The sequence below is a fragment of the Phyllobates terribilis genome, unplaced genomic scaffold (genome assembly GCF_046119375.1).
Source record: "Phyllobates terribilis strain yellow unplaced genomic scaffold, ASM4611937v1 Scaffold_3__8_contigs__length_932513732, whole genome shotgun sequence".
NCBI classification, from domain to species: Eukaryota; Metazoa; Chordata; class Amphibia; order Anura; family Dendrobatidae; genus Phyllobates; species Phyllobates terribilis.
Genome location: NW_027362763.1, coordinates 858,588,193 through 858,606,459, shown reverse-complemented (window position 1 = coordinate 858,606,459; position 18,267 = coordinate 858,588,193). Strand labels below are relative to the sequence as shown.

Genomic DNA, 18,267 nt, shown 5'->3' with positions numbered 1-18,267 from the left:
AATGTATTTTAGGAAAAATATTTTTCAAAGAATGACCATATATAGCTGTAGGGGTAAAGGATTGAACAGTTGGTCATTGTTTCTAAAGAATGTGTACATGGCATGAGACATTTTTGGATTTTTTAAAGTAAATTAAAAAAAAAAAGTCCAGCTTCCCTCCCATTCCCCCTAAAAATATATCTCTTACAAAATGTATTGGGCACCCAGAAAAAAATGAGGCCTAATTCCTGTAAAAAGGTATTGCAGGAGATGATTATAGGGGGTGTATAGCGAGACGTTAAATGCAGGACCTGCTGTAATTTATGCTACATATTTAAATGCAGTGCGGCACCACGCTATATTTCTATGTCTGGATATTCACTGTTTATTATGGCTATATATTTTCTACAGACAGGTTCATCTCTACTCTGCAGTACTTGATAGAGGCTGTAAAATATGAGGGCTGAAAAGCCATCCCATTACTTTCTTTAGAAAAAAAAAAAATATATATATATATCGGTTAGATTAGGTGAACACCAGCAGTAAAGGTTGTCGGAAAACATTTGGAGCATAGCACATAAAAAGCCAGAGAGCACAGAGCAAGCTGCGACAAGATGGCCAGGAGACAGAGTAGAACGTACAGCATGAGGGAATGTGACACGGCTACAGAAGTCACAGGACACACCACCTACGTTTAGGACACAATTCAGAAGAACCCCGGCCACTATATCCACAGCAGAGTGGTATTAGCCCTAGCACTGGGATCAGCTGCCTAGTTCTGAGCGTAGTGTATGGAGTGAGAGCTTTGTAAGCCTAGATCAATGTGTTTCCTCTGTTAGTTGCAAAGACTAAAAGAAGCAACAAAGTAGATATATGAAGAGAATAAATGAAGCTAATGCACAGATTTGCTTTGCTGTGCTGTAAAAGCTAGACTGAGTCCCGTTCTTAAGATGCATCGGAATCAGAGACCCAATAAGCCGAGATTTGAAAAGAACTTACTGTTTAGATTCATCATCATCCCCATCATCATCATCTTCTAAATGTGCCACATGTCCCCTAGGGAGATGAACAAGGTACCATGGCTGAGTGGTCTTCACTGAAAAAGCTAGACTACAGCTACTACAAAAGGACTATGGCATGCAGTACCTAAGGGCTTCATGTATTGTTTTGCTACAGAGTATAGAGTTTGTTGGTATTTCTGCCTATGCTTTTCTTTGTTCTGTGGAGCACAGATGCAGGTCACACCAAGTAAAGCTCTGATACATCTGAACAACACACACCAGGCGGGAAACGTTACAACTGGACAGAAATACGCACAGTTAGAGCAGACAGGGGGATTGGTGGCCAAGATGAGACATAGATTACCGTTGGTGCAGCTCCTCTTCAACAGACTTCAGAAGACTCCTTCAAAGTAAAAGCACAACATTTAACATACTGAGAATGCAGCTAGTTCAACATCTAATTTAAAGAAGTACACTCATCAAAATGTTTATCTTCTTAATATATCTTAACACTATCTACTGAACCCAATTTATTATATATTTTAGGTGTCGGAGTCGGTCCATTTTATACAGACTCCACAGCCCTGGTATGAGCAATTGTAAGTACACAGTGCTATATAATGTGAAGAATAAATCTGCCAACTGCAAAAATCAACCTGTAATGCCAGTTTTTAAGCTGAGAGAAACTAATAAATCTAAATAAGAGCACAATCAATAGCATTTTAGATAAGATACATTAATTAAAAAGAAAAAGGGAAACTATAAATAAAAACCCCAAAAGCACCTACAACATGATTGCAGTTCATAACTAATCTTACGTGATATGGGTTTGTTTTTTTTAACCTATTTAAAGTTCTGTTATGTTCACATGAAGTTTGGGTCTATGCTTGGTGCATACAAACAAACTTAAAGAAGCACTCCTCCTCCCAGCAAAATTGTTATCCTCTTAATATATTGCAGTCATCATATTATAAAGCCCTGTGTACTTACAATTGCTTATTTTGCCTTTCTACCCAGCTAATTCTTCTCTTTTCCATTAGATCTATGACATCACATGATTAAAAGCTGACTAGCTGAATCCTTCTAAGTTCTATGTGGAAACAGAAGGATAATTTTCCCTGTATGAGTGATAAGTCGCTGCAAAAGTTCCTGGCGGTGGGGAGGAGCAGAGCAGCTGAGTCAGGAGTTGAAGAGGGGAATGATTTCTGCAGGGAAAAAAGACTTCATGTTTCTACAGTGAAAAGAGAAGAATTTACTGGGTAGAAAGGCAAAATGAGCAATTGTAAGCACACAGTGCTGTATAATATGATGACTGCAATATATTAAGTGGATAAAAACTTGAGTAGGAACTAAAAAGGACCAAATATGCTACTGGACTTCTATTAATATAGTTTATTCATTGCTTATTTTTATTATAAAAAACATCATCCACACTTGGCATTTTCCAAAGAAATGGTTGCATAACTTGAAGTGGAAACAAAAACAACTATTTATCAAAAAGTCCTAAGACAAGAGTAATCAGGATTTAGAAAAAGTGTTATTTTCTTTTCTCAGAAACAGTCCCACTCTTGTCTATGGGCAGCCACTTCTTACTCAATTGAATGCGACTGAGCTTCAATGCCAAAATCAGTGAATGGACAAGGAAGCGGCTAGGGAAAAAGCAAAACTTTTTTTATTAATCTGAAAACCACTCAAAGCACCAATCCAGTGTTTTTTTTTAAAATTTTTAGAGCTGGAGTGGTGCTACTAATGCAAGATCCCTGCACCCAATATCATACTTACAACCCACCGTCTTCGGTTCTTCCTGATGCCGCTCTGGTCCCACGCCACCATCTTGTGACCGCAACTTCTGGCTGACCAGAAGTCAAAGGTAAAGGTCAAAAGCTCTAAATGCAAGTCTACGAGACCCAGAACAAGACTGTCATAGACTTGCATTGAAAAGTGACCTGCGGCTCGCTCCAGCAAACACTGAAGTGATCTGGCAGGTCATAAACTGCTGGAGACCCACTGGAGAGGCGCTGATAACAGCAGAAGATGGTAAGTAAAAAACTAAGTGCAATGGCCTTACATTAGTAGCACCACTCCAGCGCTGCAATAAAAAAAACACTGAAGTGGTGCTTTAAAGAAACATACAATAGATAATAGTTATCATACTTATGTTTGCAACAGTTTAAATATTAAACATTTCAATATAATACAGTATAAAAAAAACTTATAACCCAATTACTGCTATAACACTGCCCTTTACAAAAGCCCGATTTCCATTTCAATATTATAATGTTATTCTCACAAAAACACTATTTTTCAGAGGCGACAGTATCAGCATAACTATTGTTAAAATACAGACCAAGCCCAACATTAACTTTATTACTTGTATTTTTGTGCCTTTTTTCTTCTCCTTTTCTTCTCTGGGTATCTAACTTCACAGAGCTGAATGGGTGGTCTTACTCCTATCTGCTCCTATTCTGTACAGCTTAGGCTATATCAAAGTAGTGGACCAAATTCCTTTACTTATTAATTTTGTTCTAGCCACCCTGGCACAGCGTCCTCCCCGATCACAGAGAGAGCTGCTGTCTCTCCTCCTGCTCTGCACTAAACTATGTGATTGGCGCAGAGCAGGAGCTGCTGGAGCTGAGCAGCTGAAGGACCTTCTAAGTCATGTGACTTAACACATGACTTGAAATGTGCTTGACTTAATCAAGAGGAAGGTCCTGCAAATGCTCAACTCCTGCAGCCTCCATACAGGTCCAGATCAGGAACTGTAGGATGTGGTAATGTATAGTGTGTATATTTCTATATGTGCATGCAGCAAAGCTATTTGTGTGTCTTTATGTGCATGCAGCAGAGCTGTATGTGTATATGTGCATGTAGCAGAGTTGTGTGTGTATATGCACATGTAGCAGAGTTGTGTGTGTATATGCGCATGTAGAAGAGCTGTGTGTGTATATATGCATGTAGCAGAGCTGTGTGTGTATATGGGCATGTAGCAGAGCTTTGTGTGTGTCGTTATGTGCATTTAGCAGGGCTGTGTGTGTGTCGTTATGTGCATGTAGCAGAGCTGTGTGTGTCGCTATGTGCATGTAGCAGAGCTGTGTGTCGCTATGTGCATGTAGGAGAGCTGTGTGTCTATATGTGCAAGTAGCAGAGCTGTGTCTGTGTCGTTATGTGCATGTAGCAGAGCTGTGTGTCGCTATGTGCAAGTAGCAGAGCTGTGTCTGTGTCGTTATGTGCATGTAGCAGAGCTATGTGTCGCTATGTGCAAGTAGCAGAGCTGTGTGTCGCTATGTGCATGTAGGAGAGCTGTGTGTCTATATGTGCAAGTAGCAGAGCTGTGTCTGTGTCGTTATGTGCATGTAGCAGAGCTGTGTGTCGCTATGTGCAAGTAGCAGCGCTGTGTCTGTGTCGTTATGTGCATGTAGCAGAGCTGTGTGTCGCTATGTGCAAGTAGCAGAGCTGTTTGTGTGTCTATATGTGCATGTAGCAGAGCTGTTTATGAGTATAACACTGCAGAGAGACACTAACAACAGATTTATTACCTACCTATTCTATCCTAGTTCATTAAAATTAGTGATAATGACCCCTCCACTTTATCCCACCATGGAAGTTTTAATTAATAGGAAAATGTTTTTTCCTATTTTCTGCTGTCTAAATCTGGGGTGCATCTTACAGTCTTATATGTACGTCTTATATGTACGTCTTATAGTCCGAAAAATACGGTACTTCATATAATTATAAATATGGTAGATAAGTCCAGCAAGCACAGTAAGCCAAGTGAGAAGCTGCACAGTGGAGTCAAGCTGTGGTGGAAACAGGCTCAGAAAACTCTTGAATACAGCCACGCAATACCAATTCCTCAGTGATGAGGCACCGGCATGCCACAGATTAGTGGAGCTGTGGCTGAAGCAGGCACAGATATTGCTTGATTGAAAGGCACATGAGTGGTATCCATAGTCCAGTAGCAGTAGCAAGCCACAGCATAAATGGGGCTCTTTGTGCCACATCTAAGCTCATTTTGAAAGCTAGAGTGAAGCCGCCAAAAGTTGCTAGATTTTTGCACATGTTGACGTTGCGCAAAAAGTTTCTAAGTGAGCTTCACCAGAATTCTGGTGTAATTGCTTTGATGAATCGAGGCCTCTGTGGGTACATACCCTAAGAAGGAACTGCGTATGGTCCAGTAGGAGGATTCCAATGGCAAATGACGGTAAATAGAGCCGGGAGGCGGGGATGACCGTTAGGGGTTAATTACTGCCAAACATTTAAGATAAAACTTTTAGAAAAATGCTTCTAGATCATTGCGAGGCTATTTTATGATCTTGGGAATAACCCTTAAGTATCCTATTTGATCAGCATGGAATATATTTGCTGCTTTCATCTACGGCATTTTTACCTTAATTTCAGCTGTGGCTCAGCACGATCACCCAATGAGCCAAAATGAACTAAAACAAGGTAGGCAAAAAGAATAGAGAAAAAAAAGTCCTGGGGGATAATTTATCTTCTGCACCAGCAATACAGCGGCTCGGCAGGACTGGTTCCTACCTCCCGTGGAATAAGAGCGCTGGATTTCTCAGACTGACAAACAGCGCAGTTTCCTCATGATGAAAGGAAATTGTGGCTGTTCCGTATATTTTCTGAATTCTGCTCACCACATTATCATTACTGGTGAAATAAATTCTCATAGTGCTGGAATTTCCATGAATGTGAGGTTTTATGAGGAGGAAAGCTTATGGTAACACTCAGCCACTGGTTATTATGGCTTATCAGGGCAGATCATGAAAGGCTTTCTTTGGGCATGGAGACGGCAATGATGTGGTTTCTATCAGGACATAAGCAGACAGACTTGCAGCAAGGTACAATGTAGTAATTTTACGGCTGGATGGATATGCTGGATATGGTGTCATACAGAACATATCCAACCCATTTCCTATTTCCTTGTGTTCTAGTCTTATTTTCTGGTCTTAGACAATAAGACAGTGTAAATCATTTTCAGCTATCTTGGACAGAACATGTCTTTTCAGGCATAGTAAAGTAAGAAAGGGCAGCAGCAGGAAATGGAGCGCTGCAATGGCCTCAATATGCATTATGCAGAAGACAATGATTATTAATGAGTTTATAATGTAGAGTTTGTATTACAAACCAACACTACACGACATGCCTTCTGATTTCACAATTAATACAGTTGCTACTCATGATGGAGAGACTTCAGTGGTAGGAAGGAAAAGGGGATTGGAATATCATAAGTAGATGCGCATACAGTACAGACCAAAAGTTTGGACACACCTTCTCATTTAAAGGTTTTTCTGTATTTTCATGACTGTGAAAATTGTACATTCACACTGAAGGCATCGAAACTATGAATTAACACATGTGGAATTATATACTTAACAAAAAAGTGTGAAACAACTGAAAATATGTCTTATATTCTAGGTTCTTCAAAGTAGCCACCTTTTGCTTTGATGACTGCTTTGCACACTCTTGGCATTCTCTTGATGAGCTTCAAGAGGTAGTCACCGGAAATGGTCTTCCAACAATCTTGAAGGAGTTCCCTGAGATGCTTAGCACTTGTTGGCCCTTTTGCCTTCACTCTGCCGTCCAGCTCGCCCCAAACCATCTCGATTGGGTTCAGGTCTGGTGACTGTGGAGGCCAGGTCATCTGGCGTAGAACCCCATCACCCTCCTTCTTGGTCAAATAGCCCTTACACAGCCTGGAGATGTATTTGCGGTCATTGTCCTGTTGAAAAATAAATGATGGTCCAACTAAACGCAAACCAGATGGAATAGCATGCCGCTGAAAGATACTGTGGTAGCCATGCTGGTTCAGTATGCCTTCAATTTTGAATAAATCCCCAACAGTGTCACCAGCAAAGCACCCCCACACCATCACACCTCCTCCTCCATGCTTCACGGTGGGAACCAGGCATGTAGAGTCCATCCGTTCACCTTTTCTGCGTCGCACAAAGACACGGTGGTTGGAACCAAAGATCTCAAATTTGGACTCATCAGACCAAAGCACAGATTTCCACTGGTCTAATGTCCATTCCTTGTGTTCTTTAGCCCAAACAAGTCTCTTCTGCTTGTTGCCTGTCCTTAGCAGTGGTTTCCTAGCAGCTATTTTACCATGAAGGCCTGCTGCACAAAGTCTCCTCTTAACAGTTGTTGAAGAGATGTGTCTGCTGCTAGAACTCTGTGTGGCATTGACCTGGTCTCTAATCTGAGCTGCTGTTAACCTGCGATTTCTGAGGCTGGTGACTCGGATAAACTTATCCTCAGAAGCAGAGGTGACTCTTGGTCTTCCTTTCCTGGGGCAGTCCTCATGTGAGCCAGTTTCTTTGTAGCGCTTGATGGTTTTTGCAACTGCACTTGGGGACACTTTCAAAGTTTGCCCAATTTTTCGGACTGACTGACCTTCATTTCTTAAAGTAATGATGGCCACTCGTTTTTCTTTACTTCGCTGCTTTTTTCTTTCCATAATAAAACTTCTAACAGTCTATTCAGTAGAACTTTCAGCTGTGTATCCACCTGACTTCTGCACAACACAACTGATGGTCCCAACCCCATTTATAAGGCAAGAAATCCCACTTATTAAACCTGACAGGGCACACCTGTGAAGTGAAAACCATTTCCGGTGAATACCTCTTGACGCTCATCAAGAGAATGCCAAGAGTGTGCAAAGCAGTCATCAAAGCAAAAGGTGGCTACTTTGAGGAACCTAGAATATAAGACATATTTTCAGTTGTTTCACACTTTTTTGTTAAGTATATAATTCCACGTGTTAATTCATAGTTTTGATGCCTTCAGTGTGAATGTACAATTTTTAAAGTCATGAAAATACAGAAAAATCTTTAAATGAGAAGGTGTGTCCAAACTTTTGGTCTGTACTGTATGCCATGTCAATGACTGGGCACAAGAAAAGAATAATGGACCCTCCAGTCCATGAAGGTTTAGGCACTAAATGTTAAAGAGTTGATCAGTTTGGGACTAAATTCTGCAGCGAATCAATGTATACGATTTGTATACTTTTGGTTACATGAAGACTAGACTCATCAGACTTCCCTCAATTCACTTCTATTGAGAAAAGTTAACGAGTTTAGTCAGCAAGTGACCACGAGTATGCAAATTGTATACGTGCAGTCATGTGACGATGTGCATACACTGGGAAAACAGGGATATTGAGACAGCGTGGACAGTGCACACTGTCATGATTCGGTAGTCTACAATTAAAATCGGTGATTGCAGACTTTTGTCCCAACCCACTACAATCAGTGTTTTATCAGCAGGAGATTATCACTACAGGATAAATGACTTTGTTCTGGTCCAACCGCTCCCCCCGCACTGATTAGCAGTTCTCTGTCACTACACAATGTACACAGAAAGCTGTGGTATGGGAGAGGTTACACACAGCTCAACAACTGAGCTCTGCTGGATCTGCAGCAGAGAAAACAGACAATCATAACGGCTGCACCCAGTAAACTAAGTTATACATCACTGGAATCAGGGTCTCTGTCCCCGTCTCATCCTGCTGTTAGATTATATAGCAAAAACCCGTTGACAGATTCCCTTTAAATGATGTATATTGTCTTTTAGGATTGCTAGGCCGGTAGGTGGCAATAAATTACAAAACAAATTACTGGAGAAACCAGGATTGAAGTTAAAAAATATATATAAATGGTTATATAAATTCCATAATTGCACACATTAAAGATGTGGGATTTAAAGTAACAAGTAAGCATGATTAATATAATGTAAAAAAAATTTCAATGACCCCAGGTTCAAAAAAATGTAATATAATCAATAGCAAAATGGCCTAAATTAATAAAATATAGTCAAATGAGATATTAATTAATCACAGTGGCACATTAATTAGAACCAAGGCATGATTGAAAAACTTTAATAAATATTAAAGATAGCTTAAGTATTACTAGTAATTATGAATAACAAAAATGACATTTTATATACGAAAAGACTCTCAGGAGATGACCAATTGGTATTAAAAAAACTATACCATCAAACCTGCATGCTGCACTATAACCCCCTTCGCCACAATTGGTGGCATTAGAGTTGTAGTCCTCTTTCTCTCTCAAGAGGCTATTTGCTTATTTAAATTCCCAGAGAAGCCTTGCATGGCCTATAAGTCTTCTAAGCTGACTTGGTACTCTACACCAGGAGAAACTTTACACCTTGGACTCCTGTTAGAGGCCTCTTACTAAGCCAAATCAGCATTCCTGCTATGCACAGAGGAGGGGCAAAAACCCAGAAACATGTGTCTGCAAATGGAGCTACAGCTTTGGCTTCTTATTCTAAGCCATTTGAAAAGGGTCTTCAAAGGGTTGATCTTGAATTTTAGGATTGTTACACCAATAGGTGGGCACTAGATTCCCAGTCCTCTTAGTAAATTAATGTGAATAGTCAGCAAGGCATTCAATGTGATTCGCTTTACGTGGTAGGCTCAGATGCAGTATTCGTAATGGGGCCAGCAGCTTCCAGCTATATGGCTGCCATGTTTTAGCACTCAAAACTGTTTCAACCCACAACAGGCAACATTAACATAACAACGAGAAAAGGGAAAATTAGCAGCATGTGAGCATTTATATTTTGCAAGCTATAGTAAATTCTTCATTCAATAATGTTTTGGAATATTGTTCAAAGCGATCATTTTCAGCCACATAAAACCAAAGCACAATCGAGCAGCAGGGTGTGTTGGCATCTCCAGTTTTTCAACACAGGGTAACAGCTTAACACACAGAAATAAGACATCAAGTGTTTCAACATCTTTATTAACTCACTTGTTTCCCCCAAGGAAATAGCCACTTTGGGGTCCTTGGCCGTAGTCTAATTGTAGGTCCTAAGGAAAAGAAAGAGAAAAAAATAACAATTTCAAGATCACTAATGATGATGTATAGGGATCCGGGAATATATTCACCCTATACGATGTAGACTTCTTATGTTACCTGACGCTAACTGACATGGTAGTATAGAAAATATGAGCGGATCCTGTAATCCACTGAGGGAAATAGGAAATTACAGTAGGTTTATGAAAATATGACATTTTTCTATTACGTCTTCAGCTGTTGGTGGATTTACCATGTACAGTTTTTTATTGCATCTCATAGATGAGCAGTATCTGATTGATCTGTGATTCTTATACTATGGCTCAGAAAACTGGCATCAGCTGTTTTGATTGTGCAATGGGTCTGATTGGCACCAATACCCATTATAACACATTCAACTTAAAGGGAACCTGTCAACCGATCAAAAGCGACAGTTTTTTTTTTTTTTTTAATCTGCCATAGGGTTCTAGAGATATGGGTGCCCAAAATGCTAATTGCTATGATCTTGACAAGGGGGTGTGGCTCACAGGATTCTCCGGGGGTGTGGCTTTAGGCGGCTTTGCATAACTAGCCTGTGAGCAATGCCGCCCTCCTAATGACCATAAACATTTGGATACTGCGCACACTAAAATAAAAACCCCATATCTCTGGACCCATATTGTGGAAATTAAAAAGAAAAAAACAACAACCCCAAACAATACTCCGGGGAGTAGCGGGACTAAAATATGGGCAAAACCGCGCCCAGTGACAGATCCTCCTCAATATAGCAGTCAATGCTGACATACAGCTGAGGACGACACATCTTAACAGGGAAGGGCTATACTATTTTCACAATTTATACAAGACAAGCACCGCTCTTGAGAATGGTGCAGATATTTTTTCTTTAAACAAATGACTTTAATATTTCTGATTAATATTTCTAATCCTTTGTAAATCTTCTATGAACTTGAAATATTAATTTGTGAATAGGGTTGGGGCCACACTGTATTTAGGGCCACTGTCAGGCACATAAGTTCAGGGGGTTTACAGACATCTGTCCACTACAGTCACCTATTGTAAAACAAAGGAAAAACAAAAAAAACATTTACCGCATGGTATACCTTTTTGTGGTATCTGTATAGGAAAGCTAAGTCTGCTCCGCTTTCCTATACAATTACCCAAACAGTAAGTTGTCGCATACCAGCTGGACGAAGGGCAAAAGAACATACTGTATATGGGCAGACTATAGGAACATTAAACTATACATCGGGAAAAGCTCCAGACATATACTTCGGACTAAGTGCACAGATGCAGCCGCAGCGCACACTTATTAGCCTTACTGACATTTTTATCATTAACAAACACGAAGATACATATACCACAGAGAACGTACATGTATTACCTTCACAATAAACATTAGATTTATTATGCAAAAAACACACTGACAAATCAGTAAAACTGATATTAGTGTGTACAAAGACAAAGCAGTGACATAATATGGATATTTTATTGAGGAAGAGACAAGTAAAGGATCCTGAACTTTACTGCATTCGTTAAAAAACAGATTTTTACTATGGAAGTGTAGGTTCCCCAACTCCAGTCCTCAAGGCCCACCAACAGGCCATGTTTTCAGGATTTCCTTAGTATTGCACAGGTGATAATTATATCACCTGCATAGGTAATAATTCCATCACCTGTGCAATACTAAGGAAATCCTGAAAACATGACCTGTTGGTGGGCCTTGAGGACTGGAGTTGGGGAACCCTGCCCTAAATGATATTAAAAAAATCAAATCCAAGCTCAAAATGTAAATGTATGGCAGCTAGACACATCACCAATAGATCACGCTTACAGATGACATTCTGACCTAACTTTTTGTCACAAGCCACATTATAAATTTTAACTGTGCATATGTAAAATAGTCAAGCACGGGTCTATATACAAAACAAGCCTTGACATAGTCTTTTTCCATAATGAATAAGACAATCTTTGGCATTTGAACTCCCAACAACTTCGACTGAACAGAAATTCCTCAGACTGAGGCTTCATTCACACAAGTACGTGAAAAAAATGGTACCGGTGTCATCAGTGTTTTTCATTAGTATGTCATCAGTGTGTCCGTTTTTACCATCAGTGTGTCTTCAGTCTTTTTTTACGGATGGATAAAGAAAAATAAATTAAAAAGCTTCTGCTATACTTTGCAATATTAAACATGGATGGTACACTGATGCCATCCCTGTGCTGTACGTGTTTTTCACATGAATAGCACTATAGATTATAATGGGTACCTGCTGTATCCATGTAAAAAACGGATACAACACATATGTGCAACATGGACATCTGAATGAGGCCTAATTATTTAACGGGAGTCTGCCACGCCCAAAATGCTAATTAAACCACTTGTTTAGGTATGTAGAGGACTTAGCCCCTATAAAAATCATACTTGTAGTATAGATTTTAGTGATTTAATTGCCAGAACAAAATCGATTTATCTTGTATACAAATGAAAGGGCTTCGGTGCACCCTTGGTGTGACTAAAGGCTCAATCAGCAGCTCTGCATTTCAGACAGATAATGTAGGAGCCCAACTGTGCTCCGTATGCGCTCTTATCACAGGCTCCTGTCTCCAGCACAGTGCTAAGTGGCGGCAACAGACAGGAGTCAGTAATAAGAGAGCGCACTGACACTGCAGAAGTCCACCTGTGCGCAGCTCATTCATTTTTTCAGTGTGCACTCTCGTTTCTGATTCCCATCTGCAGCCTCCGCTCAGTACTGTACTATAGACAGGAGCGACGACTACATATAGAAGCCAGTGATGAGAACACCCTAACACTGTTCGAGAGGTACGTGGCTGGGCTCCTGAGGCCATGCCAATGGTGCACTAAAGACCCTTCAGTTGCTTACAAAATATTTTTTTTATGGCAACTAAAGCACTAAAATCTATACTGCGAGCATGATTTTTTATAGGGGATAAGTCCTCTACATAACTGTATAAGTGGTTTAATTAGCATTTTGAGGGTGACAGACTCTCTAACAATAATGGAAATAAATTATGGGAACCTACAATTTGGTAATAGAAATGTATGGCGTTCTTCAGCGCACTTTTTACTTTGCTACTCTATCCCAAAGAGTTGCAAAAGATATTTGAAGATAAAAAGTACACGGAAACACCTAGATGGATGAATGAATGCAAATGTCAAGTGATACAGGGGTGTAGAGAAAGTACAAATATAGACATTTCTAAACTGGTGGTATCAAGTTGTCCACCTTAAAAAGTACTGACATTTAGCAGAACTTTGAACTAAGAATCTTGTTAGATTGCGTCCAGGAATGTGTCCATGCAAACAGCCAGGGTTAAATAGAATAGCTACAAGCTGCAAAGAATTAGCAAGTGCAAAATAGGTAGATGCCATCACCAGTCGGCACATGCCTGCCAAAGCACAATATTACACATGTGTACCATGCTGCACGGGTAAGCAGGAGGGCTAAATCCCTTATACATGGCAGTGTTATAGAGTAACTAAAACTTTAGTTACTTTTTATTATTTGTCCTTCTAACTGCCTTATGATCCTAAAACCCACATCCGAGAGGTGCACAGCTCATGTGACAGCAGCACAACCAGAGCAGATTAAATAGAAGCATCCGTTTCCTGGCCTGTACTGTCTTTTACAGGAGAGGTCTACTTCTGTCGCCTGAGCTGCGCATTTCTGGAGGGGTTTTGAGTGGTAGTTGGGGGTCTCATGACCCAGGCCCCCACGGATCTGCTTGCAATTAAAGGGGCACTCAAAAATTAATTAAAAAGAAACAACAAAGAGCTTCTAATTTACTAGTTTATCATTGTTTTAAAAGTCATCTACAGTATAGAGATTATATATCTTTGCTCATATTTTACAGTAGTATGTTATTCAAAGTGTGTAGACTATGCCTGGTCACAGGCCAGGTGATACCTTTGTAAATGGTAGCTCTCAATAATAACCCTACTATTCCTGTCTATATCATGAAGACCAAGATGGCACTACAGATAAAGAAGCAGTGCGGTAAAGAAGGTAAGAACATTTATGAAGAATCCATATATACGGTAGATGCGCTAAATCGTAAGACATATGGAAACTATTGTGGCTAGAGGGTCTTCTAAAGTTTTATTTAACTTAAAAGTAGAAAGAACTAATATTATGGGCTAAACTTTTTTTTTTAAAGCACCACACCAGCATTATTTTCTTTTTTTTATTGCAGGGATGGGGTGGTGCTGCTAATGCAAGTTTCCAGTCCCCAGTCTCATATTACCAGCCGCTATCTTCATCTTTTATTGGCGGCGCTCTGGCCATCTTCTTCATGTTGTTACCTGCAAGTTGCTCCAGTGTTTGCTGGGCGATCCAGAAGTCACAACTCATTGTAAGTCTATGAGAGCTAGAAAAAGGTCAGAACGCAGGTCTCATAGACTTACAATGAGAGCTTGTGACCGTTACCTCTGACTTTCGGTCAATCAGAAGTTGTGGTCACAAAATGGCAGCGCAGGACTGGAGCGGCACCGGGAAGAGCAGAAGATGGCAGCTGGTAAATATAATACTAGGGTCAGGAAACTTACAATTGTAGCACCAATCCAGCGCTGACATAATAAAAACCACTGGAGTGGTGCTTTATGTACAAAACTATGGCCACAAAGAACTTTTGAAATACGTATTCCTTAAAAATTTTGGATGTTTTATTTGCTTCATCCTCTCAGTATAACAGTACATAGCACACTGCAAAATAAGTTAAAAAGTTGTTCAGTGAAAAAACGGTATCACCTATCTCAGAAATAGGTGATAACTTATTTATCGGTGGGTTTCTGACAGCTTGGACCCCACTAATTGGCTACATTTTTATCTCCGTCACTGCGCATGCCCGACTGTCGTTCCATTCATTCTCCTCTATATGACTGCAGGAAAAATCTGATGCGGAGTGCAGCAGTCGGTGGCCCTATAGGAAATGAAGAGAGCGGCACACTGCTGATCCCCTCTTAGGCCACGGCCCCACTATCAGTATTCGGTCAGTATTTGGTCAGTATTTTTTCTCAGGAGTGGGTGATAAATGTAGAATTGGTGACTTGTTTCTATTGTACCTTTTCTCTGATTGTTCCTCACCTGGTTTTGGCTCCCACTCCTGAGAAAAAATACTGACTGAATACTGATAATGGAGACGTGGCCTTATGGGGATAAAAGAAACCCTCTCTGTGTGGGTCCCAGTAGTTGTAAACCTCCCCGATCCATAAGTTATCACTTGTCTTGTGGAGGGGTTTTCTACTGAAAACAAGTTAACAGTCAAATCAGTCAGCAGTGTCTGTAACCCTTACCTCTCTTTTTCTGAACATCTTCTTAGGTCCTGTTCACGATGCATTTCTGCTTTGTTTTTCACTGAAAGTGTCTGTGATTTCATATGGGCACAGAATCTAGGTCTGCTATGCGTCTGTGCCAATCTGAAGACATGGACACAAAGAAAAAAAAACACAAACGAGATTCATTTTAACACTGCAGTCTTTGGCTCCATTGGAGGTTGGTCTGAATCCTATTTTTACTGGGATGCTTATGGAAACCCCCGAAACATACTTCAGAAATGCAGTGTGAACAGCGCCATAGCTGATTTATGTCAAACTGAAATTTGAACTTTGATTAGTCAGCTTTGAAGATGGTTCAAGTATGTACTGTGATACAACAAGGCTGTAGAAGCCAAACAAACAGTCAAAGACTAGAATTTCAATTGTAAAAATGCAAATAAACAGACCAATATGTTTTCAAATGTCCATGACAAAACTATGCCTTGGATTCTTGGCAGTTATTAGAGAAAAAAGTGGCCAGGTTTTACTCCTGTCTTATTCCTATTGCTCCACCATACACTTCCTGAGATATGGGCCTTTTTATATAGTTGTAATTTCTATAGCACGGTCTTTCCTAAGGGGCAGTACTCACAGGATTCTCGAGGCGTGTCAATAGGCTACTTTGCATTATTACCCTAAAGGCCATAAAAAATGAAGAGAAAAAGCCCATAACATGAAACCGCATGGAGAAAACAAAAACCCAGAATAGTCAGGGGGGTAGTAAAAGAAAATAAGAGCAAAAACTGGCCCCTTTTGACCTGCTGACAGGTCCTCTTCTTTAAGCAGATGTTTTCTGACATTTTCTACATGTTCCACATATGAATCACAGATATCATAACTAGTGTTGAGCGAGTATGTTCTGTTCCGAGTATGCTCGGGCCGAGCTCCGAGTATTTACAGCTGCTCGGTGATATGTTTGAATCGCTCCCGTGAGCATGATTTGCGACTGTTTGACAGCTTTATTACATGTGAGGAATGTCTATTTCTTACACATTCCTCACATGTAATAAAGCTGTCAGTCGCAAATCATGCACACAGGAGAGATTTAACTTTATCACCGAGCAGCTGTAAATACTCGGAGCTCGGCCCGAGCATACTCGGAACAGAACATACTCGCTAAACCCTAATCATAACCTAATCTATTTTCTTAATTTTAACCCTTGTCCATAAATGTTGCAAGCTAGCCGAGAATCAAGACGGTTAGCACACATACCTCTGAGACCTACTATGTTCATATTAATTCTTGGTCAGTGGGCAGGAAGCACAGTCAGCGTATGGTGTTTTGGTCCATCTGATACAAGGCCTGCCTGCTTGGTATTCGGCACTAGGCCTCTGGCAAAATTACCTGAGCTGAACATGCCAAGTTCTCTTGGCCATAAAGATACTGATGTTTAAACCATTTTGGCCCAAACTAGGAAAGTGACCTGCTTATTTTGGGAATAAAACCCAAATCTGTCTCTGAGACTTCGGCTATTTGTCACAAATTAATTCCAGAACAGAGACAGTCAAAACAACGAGAGAAAGTAAAAATCTTGCAAATGTGAGAGGTTGTTCAGCTGCCACCCGGAGAATCGCATCTTATGTGACATTCTCATGAACGTGACATCTGTCAGTGCTGCTTAAAGTAGTATCAAAGGCTTACAAGGCAAACAGAATCAACTCTAAATAAGAGCTCGGTGCAAGGCAGGAAGACGAGCGGCTATACTACTACACAATACACTCCAAGGATATGGAGATAAATATTTCCCCATGGAAACAAGCAGCAGGGAGGAAGATGTGATTAGGACTATGCAAGATAAAATCGTTATCTCTTATGTATGCGCTCTTCTATCCAGAACGGCTCCAAACACAGAAATATAAAGCGCTGGAAAACTGCACCAACTACAGCTCAGCCCCTTTAATATCGGAGTTTGATTTAAGAGGTTTACTGCTTTAATTTTTGTTCTTCTCATAGTTTGGTGCTAATGACAATAATAAAATCAGAGACGCTCACTCCGCATTGGTCCAGCGCTGCATCTCCGCTGTCGCCAGTGTCTTGTTTGCCAGGCTGCAGCGGTGACTTCACGATTACAGTGCACTTAACTGCAGCAGCCAATCACAGGCTCAGCGGTGATGAGGATGTGGCGTCACTGAGCCCAGTGATTGGCTGCTGCTGTGACATCATATCCGTAGCCTGACCACAAAGACCCAAAAGCAGTGGCGGAAAGTAACAGCTGAAGAGGAGTGTGAATAGCTCTAATATTAGTGTCTTTGCCTGGGCATAAAACTAAATAAAATATTGTCACAGCTAGGGTAAAGTTTGCATGCCCACCACAATGCCGCGTTGCACCCAAAGCCTATTTCATCTTAGGCTTAGTGTCAGCAGCTTTCAAATGGATTTTTAGAAGTTATATGTATGTGATTGCCAATTATGAAAGGTCACAAAATTTAGCATAAACTGCATGGTCATAAAAAAATCTATTTGTTAATTTCTAAAATTCGATTTGAAAGCCACAGAGGCTACTACATGGGAGGGCTACTGAGGCTGGATAAGAATGTTAGTGTGGCAAACAGGGCTGACACCTACAGGTTCACTCACTGCAGCGAGGCAGACGACGTCCAAAAGATGAACGTTTTGAGTCTGTTTGACCTTGTTTTTGTTAGTGTCCGTTTTGGTGAAGAACCTGGGAAGATGATCACAACTTTATTGTATTTTATGTATAACTAATATATAATGATACCATGTAACATTGAATATCTCTTTGTTCTACAGATCTTTCTTTTTAAAAATGTTATTGTACAATTTTCTTAATAAAAATGGTCAGATTAAAAAAAATATATAGTGAAGACTAGAGAAGGACTAGGCAAATATTGCCATGAGAGGGACAAGAGATTGCTAAAGTGAACCTGTCAGTGGATTCATGTTGCCCAAACTGCATGAAACAGTCTGGCTGAACGACTGCAGCCAGTTATATTTTAATCTGAAACGCTCCGGCATTTTAGAGAAAACATTTTTAGTACAAATATCCCTGTATGTACATAGGGAGAGACCTGTCAATCATCTGGAGTGGTGCGGGGAGAAGCCGGCCGGTGGTGTCTCTGGACTAGTCAGATCTTGTTGCTCCCCAGACAGATGTCTAAACTGTTTTCT

At 40.4% G+C, this 18,267-nt stretch overlaps 1 protein-coding gene across 3 annotated transcripts in view; it reads right to left on the bottom strand.

Annotated features, from left to right (window-relative positions):
- The window catches only part of MAP4K3 (mitogen-activated protein kinase kinase kinase kinase 3), a 332,521-nt gene that overhangs the window by 51,466 nt on the left and 262,788 nt on the right, over window positions 1-18,267 (bottom strand). For all 3 annotated transcript variants that reach the window (XM_073672555.1, XM_073672556.1, XM_073672558.1), the window contains 3 exons: window positions 9,761-9,819; window positions 1,345-1,383; window positions 979-1,035 (listed from right to left, as the gene is read on the bottom strand). In XM_073672555.1, the coding sequence (XP_073528656.1) occupies window positions 979-1,035; window positions 1,345-1,383; window positions 9,761-9,819 (155 nt within the window). The remainder of the gene's footprint in view (window positions 1-978; window positions 1,036-1,344; window positions 1,384-9,760; window positions 9,820-18,267) is intronic.